Genomic DNA, 15,756 nt, shown 5'->3' with positions numbered 1-15,756 from the left:
CCTTGTCATCCACTGCTTCTCTCCACTTTTCTTTCCTCCTCCTCCTCCCCCCCACCCCACCCACCCACCCACCCACCCACACACACACACACACACACACACACACACACACACACACACACACACACACACACACACACACACAAACTAATAATGAGGCTAGAACATGACTGCGGTAGCCAGTCACCCCTGGCTATCGCCATTCAGTTCACCAGCTACCATTTATCGATCTGGGCACAGGGCCAAAGAGCCAGCTCCAGGTGTGAAAACACACACACACATACACACACAGTACATACACAGTCACATGTGTGAAAGAGGCTTTAGAGCAGAGAATTGAAAGTTTCACTCGTCTGTCGCTGAGTTCAACCTTTGAAACACTGAAGGAACATTGTGCCCGGCTGAAGTGGTAGCGTGAGCAAACAGATAAATGCTCATTAATGTGTAAATCACAATAAAAGCCTCTTAAAGGCTGATAGAGAGCTATACAATAGAGCCCACCACTGAGATCCCTCTCAGCATGGGGCTGTTTCCATCAGCTAAATTGTTCCATCAGACTCAGAGAGCAAACGGCTCCTTATCGGGAGAATTAGAGCGCGCAACAAGTTCTTGCATTCTTTCAAGGCTTTTATCTGCATGATGTTACCTCACTGGTTGCGTGTTAGAGAGCTGAACTGAATTTTAAAGATGACCGTGGATCAATCACATCCCGTTAAATGTGTTGCAGCTGAATGAAACTGAATGTGTTTGTAATGTGGAGACGCTTGTTCCCTGTGGCATGTTGTACATCTGGAGGTCATCCTCCGATCCCTGGTGGAGTATCGGCTCCAGAGCCAATAAAAGATGACATAACTGAGCTGTGAGTGCTGCACTATTAGCTCTGTCTGCTTAACAATTTGTGTTTTGTCTTTCTTTGTGTATACTGTATTGTGAGTGAGGGTAATGTCAGTGCAGGCAGACATCAACTTTATCTCTGCTTCTTAGTTCACGAGGAGCTGTCTTTCACAAAAAAAACAAGCAGAAATAAACTACAAAACTGCTGCTTCTTTTCCCCTCCAGCAAATAGACAAACAAGAATAACAGTGGCCCAGTAACCCTGGAGCAACTCTTAGAGCACTGTTCTCATATTGACAGCAATATGGGCCTGGATGTACATCCTCAGAGGGAGATTATTCTGAAAAAGGCTTATGAGGTGAAACACGTGTTAAATCCGTGTTGAATCTATGCTAGCCTCTGTCGCTGGCTGCCTGCCTTTACAAACTGCAGGGCAGACTCACTCACGCAGGAAATTAAACGATTGACAGCAACACGATTCGACTGTTTGTCAGAATCGTCATTGTTTGCATAGTATGGTTGGGCTGAATAGATTATGTTGTGAGCAATTTATCCCAGAAAAAAATTCCTCCTTAACAGCTTAAAATAAATTCACTATGATTAACTGAACTTGCAGACTTTTATATTGCCATCTCTTAACTAAGATAATCAAATAAACCCTAGTTATTCATATCATTTCCACAGTTTTTCATTCAGTGCTCAGCAGCCACATTTGTGACTAAAGCACTTTATGATCACTGCTAGCTGTTATGTTGGCTCTCTAAAAGGCACCCCAGCTGACCTTGTTAACGGTAATGTGTGTTTTGAGGTCAGAGGCAGCAGAGGAGTTGCCATCTGTAAGCAGATAAAAGCAAAGGGGTTTCCTTTCTAATAGTGATTTACCCGTGTCTCCTGAGTCCTGTTTAACGTCACGCAGCATCCCCTTTAACGTTATTTTAAAGTCTGGGAGGCTCCTGCTTCATCTCCCATAAACGTTCAATCTCTTTTCGAAGTCATTAGCACAAAAGGATTATTAAAACCTTACAGCTGAGGACTGGTTCCTCTCCAAATTGGAGGGAAAAGGAGGATTTGTAACCTTTGTACCCTCAGAGGATGCTGCTGAGAAGTACTTTACTCAGTTTCTTTCTACACTATCCTCTGACACACACACACGCACGCACGCACGCACGCACGCACGCACGCACGCACGCACGCACGCACGCACGCACGCACGCACGCACGCACGCACACACACACACACACACACACACACACACACACACACAGAGTGGTCAGTTGAGCTGGATATCCCAATACCTATTATTTCCACATTGTCCTGGTCTGTCTGGGTAATTCAACTGGCAACCTTTAGTCAGGGACAAGCTCTGCTCACTTTAGGGCCAGAGCGGGCTTGTTTGATGATAACCTTTCAGAGACTCCGCTCGCTCCGCAGAGCGACAGTGGTTTGGCTCCCTCACCTCTCTTGGAGGTTGATGCAGTCATCAGACTCGTCCTGCCTGTGGATCCCTGGAGCAATCCAGACTGCAGACTCCACATTAATCTCACTGTGTCTGTTTTGAATGTGCGTTTGTCTGAAGAAAAATAATGTTAAGAGATAGCAGTGACTCAAAATACTAACACAAGTAAGAAAAGTGGAAGGATTAAGATGCCTTAGCTATGGCTTACTGTTTATTTAGCATCAATATTGTATGGTATTGCATAAGAAAGAGATGGATAGAAAGATAGATAGATACCTAATTTGCAATGATGTCACGAAATGATGTATTTATAATGATGTATTGAAAAACAATTGATACAATGCTAATCTTAAAGAGCCTAAAGGATCCATCTCTCTTTCTGCAGGTGGTGAGCCGCGTTGCGGCTCAGCAGGGGTATGACTTGGATCTGGGCTACAGGTTGCTGGCTGTGTGTGCTGCCAACAGGGACAAATTCACTCCCAAGTCTGCAGGTAAGACCCAGCACTTTACTAAAATGCCAGCAGACGCATGCTCATACATCATCCCATTGACTGCTGTTGACTCGCGAGACAGTGGCGACACAGTGCTCATTGTTCTTCATAATGCAATTATTCACTTTTTTATGAAATAAAGCAATTTAAACAAATCGCTGTATGGCTTAAGTCATGATCCAGTCAGAAGCGTTTTCTTCCTTCATGACTCTGCTCAGTTTATGAATACACAACGTAGCTGCTTATTATGTTTTGAGCACCATATAAAGGTTATTAGGATGTCACAGAGAATCTCGGAATTATACTAACAGTGAGTTTAATTAGCCTATTATGTTGTGCTTGTCAATGCTTAAAAACAAAACAGGTTACCATGAATCTGTGGTTTGTAAATTTGTGACAGACATCACACAAAAAGCCCATAGAGCATTATAATGTCAGATATTTTTAGTCCCCATTAAACATTAATGTGTTATTGAGATGAGCTGTCCGGGTGGTAGCTTCACAAAAACAGTCTACTCAACAGTCTGTCCACAGGAGCCCACACTCACATGTGCATATGTGCATGCATGCACACACACACACACACACACACACACACACACACACACACACACACAAAGCGAGCGAGAGAGAGAAAGAGCGAGCAGTAATGCTATCCTCAAACATTTATCTATCAAATCCAACCCCCCACACACACACACACACACACACACACACACACACGATCCATACCTCCCCCCGCCCCGCCTCCCACAGTCCTGCAGGAGCGGGCTGTTCTTGTACATTTGTCAAAGTGAAATGTGCAGAGGCGGGAGAGAGGAGAGAGAGAAAGAGATGGATGGCTGGGGAGGTGTCGCTGATGTGTGCTGGACCACTCGCTCTTCCTGACGAAGCCGAAGCCAGCCAGTCAGAGCGCAGATAAACCCTTGTTTCTGCAGTTACATAAGTGGCCCGTACCGAGAGGCACATATTTTGATTAAACTGTCTGCTTTCTATGTTGTTGTTATTTTCTGAGAAGGGCGCATATGTCACTGTTTCATAACTTCAACTGCAGTGACAGTAACCGTAACGCTCTGAAATCTGATCCCATAATTCCTCACACGAGATGCAGTGTGTCGCTACTGGATGTGCAGAAGGCCGAAATGAAGCCGTTGCTGCTGTTTCATGGTCACACAATCCTATGATATGAACATTAGCTCAAGCGTAATATCCTCTTTCAGTTGTGGTGGGAAGCATCTTGTCGGAAGGAACTTAAGTGGTCAGACAGACGTCAGTGTCCAGTATTGATTGCTGTATTTCTCTCTCTGTCTGTGTTCCTGTGTTGGGATAATGTGATTGTTGTCCAGGCATGGCTCGGACTGGCTGTCTGTCTGAGCCCGACTGACAGTCAGAATCATCCTCAGGCCTACTGATGGTTTTGGGATCTAATAGAAGACAGCACTGGGTTTCTGGAAAAGCTGTTTATGCACAGCGGACAAATGGGAATTGTAGTGTAATTATGTGGGTATGGGGTGGGGGTAGGGAGGGGGGATATGTGGCTGTGGCCAGTCATCAAACGATGCAGGCAGGATTGTCGGGGTGGAAGGCAGATGTGACTCAGGGCAGATCTTACTCACTTAGCATCCTTCTTACCTCCCTTACAAGGACGTCTGTCTGAGAAAGCAGATTGAGGGGGAGGGCAACAGAAGAGACAGGATGCACACTTGAACTCCAGAGTCACATGCGCCCGTTCATAATGCATCAACAAGGATGCAGAGAACCATTAGGTTTTTACTGCACTGTTGGATCGGTCTGTATGGTCATACTTTAACTGCATTTGTGTGTGAGTGTGTGTGTGTGTGTCTGCACATGCATGAATGTGTGTTAAATCGTGCAGGCCCAGCACAATCTTCTGACAGCCTGTATGGCGACAGAGGGCCTTGAATCTGACACCTGAGAGCCCAGACGAGGGCCAAGCAGTCTGGGATGCTCTCTGCGGGCTCCTCTGGGGAGGAGGCAGACTCTTAAGAGTGCAGATCAATCCCACTGACCCTTTCTTTCAGAGCCTCAGTTAAAGAGGAAATTGATGAAGCAATTATGGCTACCCATGCTTTTTTCAAACACTTTGATAACTCGAGATGTTGCAAAGTTAACTTGACGTCTGTGATTCTCATTACAAGTACACAATACTCAATTTTCCAGAAATAAATCAAGCCACAATTTAATGTATGACCTCTGGTCAGTAAGTCGAGCCGACTAGAGAACAAACAGATATGCAGTAAAAAGAACATTTTACATCTTGAATTTGAACAGAAGTCTTGTGTTTATAATGAGCTTTTTGCATGTGTTTGCCTCTCCGTGTCTTCACTCCAAGTAAGAGAAGGCATGGACAAACTACAAATGCCTACAGCCAAGCCCATTGGAGAGATTTTCAGCAAAAGCTGCCGAAGCGCTGTCTGGAGATTGTGACCCTGCAGAGAGGCCTTCGGGATTAGCGTGCCGCTCTAATCTGGAATCAGCTAAGAGATTTATCTGCCGTTAGGCGAGCTAGCATTAGCACTGTTAACTCTCAGTGCTTTAACGCTGTTAGCATACTAGCAGCTAGCATTGTTTAAGTCACTCTCTTGAAAACGTAGAGGTTTTGCTTTTTGTGGCGTCCCACTTGATGACTTTGTCAAATCCAGTGTTTTAAAAGCCTAATAATCTATTTTTAAATCGTTTTTAGAGCGTTGTATGTTCTCCCCAGAATAATCTACAAAACCGTCCAATGAGAGGCTCATTAGATAATAGGTGTGCTGCTGCCCTACAAACACACCAAAGCCCAATAGACTCTGAGCCGTTGGGCTACAGTGAAGTTCAGCAGACACCAAATCAGATTAGGCAAATAATCCGTCAAGGGTTTTAGCGTTTCCTTCCTCTTTGAATCTGTCACTGCTGTCCCCGAGCTCATAACAGTTTGTTCTCTTTCTTTAGGAAGCATGAGCGCCAATAATAAACCTACAGAATTGTCATTATGACAAAACTTGCACTTTTTACGTCAACTTTCTTGCCTCTTCTTCTTGATGTCCCCGTCCTGTTAAGTTTAAAATAGATGAAAGTAAATCTTAACTGTGACTCAGTTTGTGTATTATGTTTCCAACATGACTTGACACGCTCCGGATTAAAGGTAGCTGCTCCCTGGAATGATCGCTATGTTCTTTGAAACCTATTTTAACGTTTAAGTCAGGTTTCGGCTTGTTGTTCATCCGTCTTGCTCAAAGGTTGAAGGATTCAATCACTTGTTGGCATCTCATGTTATCAGAAGGTTAAGCTTCAGGAGTGAATGCTTATCGTTTCCGTCAAACAGCGGGTGGTTTCTGAGATCCCTTTATCTACACACGGGATAAATGCTTTTGATGCTTTTAGTTTCTCTTCTTCAGCTGATTAAGAAGAGTGTTTGGAGAAGAACGAAATGGGGAAAATATGATGAACAAAGTTTAGCTTTGTTCTGGGTGGTTTGTACATTTTCTCCACCCAGTCACATTTGACCTTTAAATGTAATTGTCCCAGCAGAACTGCACGATTGTCAGCGCTCGGTCTGTCAATAGAGCGTGATCTCAGTGATCTCAGAGCGTGATCTCAGAGCGTGATCTCAGGAAAACCGCCACTCCACTGTGTCAACAGTGGCAGAAACCTTCCAGGGTGTGGCTGTAACTCACTCCATGCTCTGTGAACATCACTCACAAAAAAACTACTCATAACTCCCATAATTCAGCTGAAAATGAGTACTCCCATTAGACGTTGTGTAGACTCATGTCACAGTGTGTGAGTCCCTGCACACACACACACACACACACACACACACACACACACACACACACGCCTCTTCTGTCTTCTCATTTGGCCTACAACATGTCTTCCAATTTACTTTCACTTGATTGATTTTCTCACCCTGTCTTTCTTTTCAACTTTGAGCTGCGTGTGTAGAACTAGAGGAAGGTGTAGGTATCCTTTGTTACTGACCCAATCAACCTTACAGACTTTTATATTTGATTACTGCTGAGTAAGAGCAGCGCGCTGAATTATTAACAGGAAACAGGGTTTATTTTTAGCATGCGGGCCTCTCCTCTGACACTCTCCGGTGGTTCGCCTTAGATGATGAAACCTCTTTGCAACCCAAAGCTACCCTCAGAACTTCACTATTAAGTTTATAGAAAAAAAAGCTCATGGGGAAATACTTATTAGGGTAGCTGCATTTGCTGCCTCTGGCTGATTAGGTCCTCTATCACTTGCGACTTAATTGGTTTGGTTTACACAGTTGCAAGTAAATTCATTTTGGTAATATCCCAACTGAGCTGGTAGTGCAGCTGGACTCCAAACACAGAAGACTTTGTTCTCGTCAAAACCGGATGAGCAAATGATTTAAATCCCCCTTTTGTTCAGGGTTGACTGATCTGGCACCCACACCTTAGGACTCACCCCCATCCCCTTTACACATCATCCCCCATGGGGCTTTAGATACACCCTTTTCAAGTCATATTCCTGTCCAACAATGCATTCCGTTGTCTGTGTTTCAATTCTGCGTGGGACATGTGTGAAACCGCTGATGACTGAGTATGTCTGTCACACAAAAGACAACTTCCCTCTGATGTCACAAGGCCAGCGGGCTTTCTCGCTCTTCAGTTTCACTGCACAGCTCAACATTTAGGTAAGGAGAGAGAGAGAGAGAGAGAGCAATGACAGCTCGGCTCTTTCCTGTACATCCATCCAGATTGTTTGTTCACCTTGTTGGCTTGTGTCAGGGGCGGGCGAAGACGAGATGAACTCAGATTCACCCTCATCTTGGCTCGTCTTTAATTCAGTTGCGCTCAGTTATTCGGCAAGTCTCTGATGTGTCTTGTTAGTTGGATTTACAAAGTGGCCTCTGATAAAGACAAGAGGACGTTATCATGTTGGATTGTTCTGCAGGCAGGAATCCCCTCTCCGATAGGGCGAGGAATTTACCATATGTCTGCCTTAATAGATTGATCCTTACATATCATACTTTCTTCTTCTCATGCTCATGCATTGGCTTTCAGTCCGTTAAGCTCCACCCATCTATGCATGTTTGCGATCTGAGTTTGTTTCCTCTTCTTTTTTTTTTACCCTTCCTGATAAAAGGCAGTCACACCGTCTGATTATGCATGTGTGCATGTGTCTCAAGTGTGTGATGGCAGCTTAGAGAAACAGGGCAACAGAGCACTACACAGACTAGGCAGAGCACATCAATAACCGCAGCTCATGACAGAGGTGAGAAGCACTGGAATATCTTGCCTTCTCTATCTCCACTCCTGTTTGTCTGCGTCGGCTCGCCGTCTTTATCGCTTCCTCTCATCCTCCCTCCTCCTTGGCTGTCTCCTCTGCTCCCTCTGTCTATTTCTCTCCCTCCTTCCTTCCCACTCTCCCTCCCTCACCCCCCTGCAGTCTCGAGAGTGTGTTGGAGCCGGTAGCAGGTACAGCAGGAGCCCATTAGTGCAGAGCCTCGCTCTGATTGGATAAGCCGGAGAAACCGGGAGACTGCCTCTGAATAATTGATGTGCATTGTGCAGAAGCTGGACAAGGGAAAAAGACAGATCAGAGAGCAAGGGAGAGAAGGGAGAAAAGAGAGTGAGCAAAAGAAAAGAAGAGAGAAAGACAGGAGAGGAAGTAAGAGTGAGCAGAGTAAGGGATATGTGCCCAGAGTGAGAGTGATAAGGCGCAGGCAGGAGGCTTGGAAGCAGCAAAAGCTTTGAGAGTTGCCACTGGCCTCTGCGGGAACAGGAGCATTTGTGACACTTGAGTCTTTTCTCTGCGCTATGAAGGGAATAAGATGAGATGTGCAGGGACTTTGCTTGGCTCTGGGTAAGTGTGTGTGTGCGTGTGTGTGTGTGTGTGTGTGTGTGTGTGTGTGTGTGCGTCTGCTGTCCATGTGTGTATGTCTGCACAAAGCTATCTGGTCTATTATTTGAGTCTGTGTGTGCATGCATGGGGCAAGATGAGGGGTTAACGGAGGAAGTGGATTCAGGTCGAAGATGACACAATTAGAAATGCAGTAATTGAAGCACAATTTGTCTTGTTTTCTTGTGTATCATATACTTTGAAATAGTCTGTACAACTTTTAATTTCAACGGAGCTTTTCCATTGCTGTGTCTGTTGCAACTATAATTTAGGCCATAAATAACATTGGCATTTATCTTGTCTGGTGTGACTGTAGTCTAAAGCACTGGCTGCTCACACAAGACAGGATCAAGGCAGATCAGCTGACCACAGGTTGACCTACATGCTGCTCTGTCACAGGGTTATTCTGAATGGGTTTTCATCTGTGTGCACTGTGTGCATCGGTAATTCTTTGGCTTATTTCTGGGCTCTGTGGCTCAGTGTTACTGTTGAGGTTGTGGTTGTGTGTGTTGGTCTTTATTTTGTTGTATCAAGGCTGGGCATTTAAAGAGTTTCTGGTTTCAAAGTGGGATTGTAGGTCACGCTTAGGGTTTTGGAAATGATTGATTTTAGTGAGTAAAATCATTATTTTGTTCTCACAAAGGGATAGAAGAACAAAGTATGTTTTCATTTAGTTTATGTGACATCACACGCTTTGTGGCACATTATGGCATGTGCCACAAATGCCATAATGGAGTCCACTGTTGTAAAAAGGTAGTAACATTAAGTCTGAGTGACTGAGCAGCACCACACATTCAACAACATCTTCCTAAAGGAGCACTATTCCACGTTGGTGTTCAGAGTGCAAGTGTATGTGCGTCAGTGGATGTGCTTCTGTGTCAGGAGGAGATGACCCACTTTTCCACTGTGGATCCTGTTTTAAGTTGTTGACCTGTGCTTGGAGCCAGAGCCTGTCTGCCTGTCCACTCATTAGGAGAGAAGGAGGGAGAGTGTAGTCATGGAAGCACAATGTAGTTAGAGCAGTGCACACAAGGGCCTGCTTTTTGTTTGACTCTTTACGTGACGTTTAAAAGTATGAAATATACCTGTCATTGTCAAATGTGTGTCTGTATCTCATGAAGGAAAACAACACTGCCTTCACATTAAGGAGTAAAGGGCAATACAAGCAACATGATGCTGCAGGGTTTACAATCAGTGTTTAACCTTAAAGCTGACTACTTAATGGCTCTTGCAAACAATAACCCAATCTTCCATTGACCTATGTAGGAAACTATAACACAATACGACTTCCAGCGGGCTGCCGTGAAGCTGCAGCACTTCCTGTTAGCCTGAGCAGGGTGTAAACCGCTGAAACCGTCTGCATCCTCAACATCCCAGTCACATGCAGCTGCTCCCCCTCGAGCCTTCCTCCTCACTCTATGGCTCAAAAGCTTTGTTTGTATCGCCTACTCGCCACACTTCTGTGACCTCCTGTGACTGCTCTCTGACTACTTCCCATCAGGCTGTTTAGTGACTCATTCATGACATTTGACTTTAAACTGTATGTTGTGTGGCCCTTTTTTCTTCTTCTTTTTTTTTGCATTTTGTTTCTGCTGTTTTTGTGAATCATTGCCAGTATTGACATCCCTCCCCCCTCCCACTGAAAGCAAGTAGCAACATTTAGTTGTGTTGAGAGAGGAATTTCTGGTAAGACAAACTGATGTCAGGTATTGATAGCAGTGAGGGCGGAGCTCTCAGTGCCCCGGGCGACACTGTGTCCTTGCAGGATTTGTTTCAGGAAACACTTGTAAAATTCTTCAGTCTTGTTAAACACCGCCATACCTATTAGAGCGTCAGTCAATGTGTCGAGATCGTCTCATGGCCTCTCCTCAAGAAATTCTTCACTGACAAATTCACCTGTAAAAATGTCTCGGCTGTAAATCCATAACTTTTGAATCACTGTTCGCTCAGAATTGTTGATTGTGTTTTTCACCCTAATGGTTTCACTGAAGGAACAGCAGAGTGAGATAAAAGACATATTGTGGAAGTTGAGACAAGTAGTGTGTTTGGTTATAATTAGGCATGTGATACTACCAGTTCCCCTCTAATAGTGAGTAGCTGAGCGTGGCTGATAAGAGCATTTCACTCACAGCTTTCTGTGCTGTGATGCTCTTTCTCGCCATGTGAGGCGCCTAACTGAATAAGCACATACGCACAAAGACTCTAACTGTGTTTGTTTCCTCGCCAACATACACTTCCGCATCTACTTTACTTTTTGTTCCGTCTTTGTACTTATGCTTGTGCGCGCCTTTTACACGTCTTTGAGTGAAGAACATTTGCATATTTACAGCACGGTGTGCGTGACTCAGATGTGGATGATGGGTGTGCGTGATCATTTGTAGGATCATTGTGAGTGTTGCGACAGTACTCCGATACATATGTGGAAAGCCTCCGGCTTAGCACTGTAACCAGGACATTCTGACTCACAGAGTATCCGATGCAGATGCACCGGCCACCTGAATTTCATATCCCAGCGAGGATGTAGGTCAAATCTATTGGACAATGCCATAACCCCTGTCGCAAAAAAATGTACCAGTGGCAAACCTGAAGTGCTTTGTAACTGACGTGGTCACTCAACACACAACAAATAATTACATCATCATTCAATCATCCTTTTTGATTAATTATACTTTTTCTGCTTTTCTTTGTTTTATATCATTGTAAACTGAATTCCTCTGGGTTTTGGACCATTGGTCAGAACAGGGCAGAGGTAGAGCGGATCGTCCTCTAGTCGGGAGAACGGCGGTTCAATCCTACAAGTCTCCTGTCTGCATGTGAAAGTGTCCTTGAGCAACATGCTGAACCCCAAAGTGCTCATGTACGCTGTGTGCGTGTGCGTGCGTATGTGTGCGTTAGTTTAGATCCCGATGGGCAGCCTCTGCCATCAGCATATGAAAATGCGTGTTAGTGGGTGAATGTTGACATGTAGTGTGCAACACCTTGAGTGGTCGGAAGACTATAAAGATGCTCTATAAAGTAGTACATGTTTCATGAAACCATCCTCTATTGTTCAGGACATTTTTCACTATTTTAGAATTAATTGAAAATATAATTGGACGCCCTTATGTCAAGAAACTTTGCAGGTAATCTGTGATGGGAATCACAGAGGGAGTTTTTTAGGGTGTAAGTGTGCTTTGAGATTATGAATAAATGTGGGAAAACGTTAAAGACCACTAATTCCTTTCCTAAATATATTTGAAAATGGATTACGTAATATACATAGGATATGAGCTTTGTAAATTGAGAGTATCTTACGCATGAGTGACCATTTAAAGCTGCTATAAATACTTTGCTAGGACATGTTAATCTTTGCAGTGAGCATCAATCGAGCTCAGTTGGACTAGGCACGCCCCGCAGCACGTTAGGAATGTAAAAGACTGTGTCGTTGTCTTTTGTGGCCACATGCGAAGCGCAGATCCCGCATTTCCCACCCGAGCTCCAACATGTTGCACCTTTAGTCAGATCCAGCCGTCATACTGCATTATGTTTGGTGTTCATGCTGATTCTTATAACTTTGCCCCGTTTAAAAATGTGTAATTTGAACCCCACAGAAACCAGCACCTGCAGGAGATGTCAGAGTGACTCAGGTAGAGCTACCCTCCCTTCTGGGCTGCAGCATCTCTTTGGCTTGTGACCCACACACATCCCGGGGAGGAGGGGATCTGCCCACTCCCTCCATCTCCACCTGTCCTCTGTCTAGCATCCTTCCATCCATCTTTTTCCCCCTCTGTCCTCATGTCTGGTTTACTGCCAGAGGTCGTGGATGAAAATTCTGTCAAACCAGCCAATTACGAAAACTGCATTGTTTTACCAATGCAAACGGAAAAAAAACAAACACAAATATGCTGAATTCACAATAAAAAGTCACAATATCAAATGACACAAAATAAGACATTTGAAGTTGGAGGCTGTTTCCGATTTGGAATATTCTGATCCTTGTGAACAGTTAAAGGCCTGGTTTTGGTTGAGTGTGATTTCTGACACAGAGCCGTCTCTCTGCAGGGCATGTTTGAGTTGTTCTGCCTCTAAGCTGTTGAGACTAAAGCCCATTTGATATGCTCTTCTCTTGGAAGAAGTTGGCTGAACAGAGAGGGGGCAGGATGGGGGATATCATTGACTGCTTAAATGGCTTCCATTACACTTCTGCAAAAAGCATGACTTTTTATTTTTATTTTGCAGGATTTTATATGCCCTCCATATTCGTCTTTTGCATAATATTTTGTACCCGCACAGCATAGGCCTACCTGCCAGTGTTTTACAGACCTGTCTTTGATATCTATTATAAATTGCTTCCTTGTTATCATCCCACACATTGTCTCAGAAGGCTTCTATGTCAAGTGCTGCAGTGTTCATGCTCAAAAAGTGTAATTTTTTTTCATGTAGTATTTCCTCCTTTGTCTGTATTGTTACCAACAAAACTACAGAATAGCTGCATGCATAGTATTACATGTCTTTATCAAAGCCTGGCCTGTCCAGCGAGGGTGATCAGAATTTGGCATGACAGCCAGATCTTTGGTCATTTCAGACCAGAGGCAGAGATTTGCAATGCATCTGAAGATTTAGCTAGGATATAATAACGTACTAAGACTTGCTTAAGTAACACAATGCTCTCGCAGAATACAACACAAATGTCTATATTGGCTTTTGTGCAAACCGACCTAGTTAGTCATGTAACTGAGCTTTCAAGTGTATACTTTGAGCATGATGTTCCGAGGTCGCAGTGAATATAGTAGTTGAGCAGCTTCATGATATATCTTCTTCTTCTTTTTTTTTTAGACTAAACCTCCTCCGTGCCATACATTGCCACCAACCTTTACTTTGTCTTATCATCCAAACAAATGAGGCTGCAACATTCACATGTAACATCTCCTTTACTAGAGGTTTCTTGGATGAAAAACGGAATTTGATAATGCACCAAAACAGCGTAGCCGTCATGATACCATATCAGTAACATATCACCGATGCCATATCAATATCATGATATGGTAGTGCTGAGCAAATCTAAAGAGGAACCAGGTGTCTCCTGCTTTGAATTTCAGTGAGGTGTAATTTGTAAAAAAAAAAACTCATTCAGGATAAAGGTGCCACTCGAGAGCACTCCGATGAAGGCTTTGAAAACTCATCAGCAATTTTGTCTGCCAAGGAGTTAACACGCCGAAATTAGCAAGATATGAGCTGATTCCTTTTATTTTACACTTGAGTGTCGTCTTTTTCTTGTGTTTGATTTTGGGAAACAAACAAGTCTGTAATTGCTTTTGAAAATGTTCTGTAGCAATAGACGGGTTTTGGTAATGCACATGCGCTGGCACAACTGCTGTGGTCAAGGACTCCATATTCTGCTCTTGAGAATGTTTTTTTGGGTGACACTTGTGATGACATTGTTGTAAGAAAAGATAATAATCTATTCATATTGAGAGTAACCACATTTAGATAGACATATTCTATTCTGTAGTTGAATAAAGGATTTTACTTAAGTCATGTAAGTCAATGTCATATTTTAGAGATTTTCTGTCACACTTAGTTAGATAAAAAAAAAAACGTAAATTCCAATTTGTGCAACTTTACCAGCCAAAGTCATATAAATAGTCTGGAACCAGCATTTACACTAAGACAGTGTTGGACTTTTTATATTCCAAAATTCCACTGTGCTAGTTGCGCTGCCCTTTTAACACAGACGATGTCATGAGCTACACAATTACTGATGGAATGCAGGAGAGAATACAATCTCTTCACTTCGTTGAAGATGATTCCTTGACATGCACTGGCTCAAAACGAGGCCTCTTCTCAACTCGATAGGCTAATTGCTCTGTAAAATCAATATGATGCTTCATTATGTCGCCATATAACAAATTCTGTTCAGCAATTCACACCTGGGAACTGTCCAGCACAAGGACACTCTGTGGTGGCCTCAGCATCTCCTTTGAAAGAGTTGAGTGTTTACTACCTTGCTAAAGGACACAACTGTTCATGTCTCAGTCACCTTCCCAACCCTGATCTCGGGCTTCACACTTAAATCATGTCAAGTGTTTATCAACAAAGTGGGGTCACCACCATCTAGCTCACTCAATTATGTTGCTGTGCACATGTTTTATATGTCAAAGGTTATAGTCTGTCATGATTTAACAGGCAAATGATCTGCTCGCAGGCTTTTACCACAAATCCACACGCACGCACACACACACACACACACACACACACACACACACACACACACATGCTTGCCCTCACACTGCATCAGAGTTCATAGTAATTAGTGTTGTGGTTTCCTTGTAAAAGAGGACTTGTACTGTACAAACACTGTGTCATTAGTTAATGGGCCTTGCAACCTGTTACCAGGGCTTACTCTCCCTCGCTGCTGCTCCCAGAGGGGCTGAGTTGAGGTGAGAATGAGCCAAGGCTCCTGCTATCAGTCAGCCATACAGCAATAAATACAGCCTCAGTGAGGAGGGCCCATGTGTCTCTGGGCATTACTCAATTAAAAGCCACAGCTTCTCAGAAATTGAGCCGTTCGAAGAGGGTCAGCTTGTCTCTCTGCCGGCAGAGGACAGAACAGACCACTCGTTGGGGAGAGGTCTCTGAGTCCCACTACAGGAAATCCAATGAAAACACCTCAACGTAACACAGCAGCTTCAGGTTAAGGCTTGAGTGTCACTGCAGTCTGTAGACATCAGTCACCGGAGCGGTGACAGTTTTTATACCCATGTTTTAAACATTTGACTTCTTGCACAATCATGAGTGCATTCTGATGTCTCTGTTTGCAGTATAAAGGTATGCATGGTGAGATTAGACTAGATACACTCAATTACTGGATTTAAATGGGATCAGCTGCTTCTCTCAGAAGGGAGGGAAATACATCTTTTAAATATATATAAACAAGGATGCCATGTGTACGTAAATTATGATGCAAATTCCATGATTTGATAGAAACGGACACAAATGTTATTAACAAATATAAAAATACTACATATGCAGTAACTGCTAATCGACTCATCTTTACAGGCTCCTGCAGTTGTTACGAACTGCATTGTTGTTGTTGTTGTTGTGATTTAGTAAGTACTAAG

At 43.7% G+C, this 15,756-nt stretch overlaps 1 protein-coding gene across 10 annotated transcripts in view; it reads left to right on the top strand.

Annotated features, from left to right (window-relative positions):
• The window catches only part of LOC117743881 (zinc finger MIZ domain-containing protein 1-like), a 99,277-nt gene that overhangs the window by 70,030 nt on the left and 13,491 nt on the right, over positions 1-15,756 (top strand). For 3 of the 10 annotated variants that reach the window (XM_034551810.1, XM_034551812.1, XM_034551809.1), the window contains 2 exons: positions 2,677-2,782; positions 12,247-12,282. In XM_034551810.1, coding sequence (XP_034407701.1) covers positions 2,677-2,782; positions 12,247-12,282 — 142 coding nt within the window. Of the gene's footprint in view, positions 1-2,676; positions 2,783-7,041; positions 7,449-7,686; positions 8,030-8,051; positions 8,621-12,246; positions 12,283-15,756 lie in introns of those variants that run through there. The other 7 variants (XM_034551819.1, XM_034551814.1, XM_034551816.1 and 4 more) reach the window with 7 other exon arrangements.

This window comes from Cyclopterus lumpus, chromosome 15, assembly GCF_009769545.1.
Source record: "Cyclopterus lumpus isolate fCycLum1 chromosome 15, fCycLum1.pri, whole genome shotgun sequence".
Lineage (NCBI taxonomy): Eukaryota > Metazoa > Chordata > Actinopteri > Perciformes > Cyclopteridae > Cyclopterus > Cyclopterus lumpus.
Note: the sequence above shows the minus strand (reverse complement) of the source record. Positions and strands in the feature narration are given on the sequence as shown.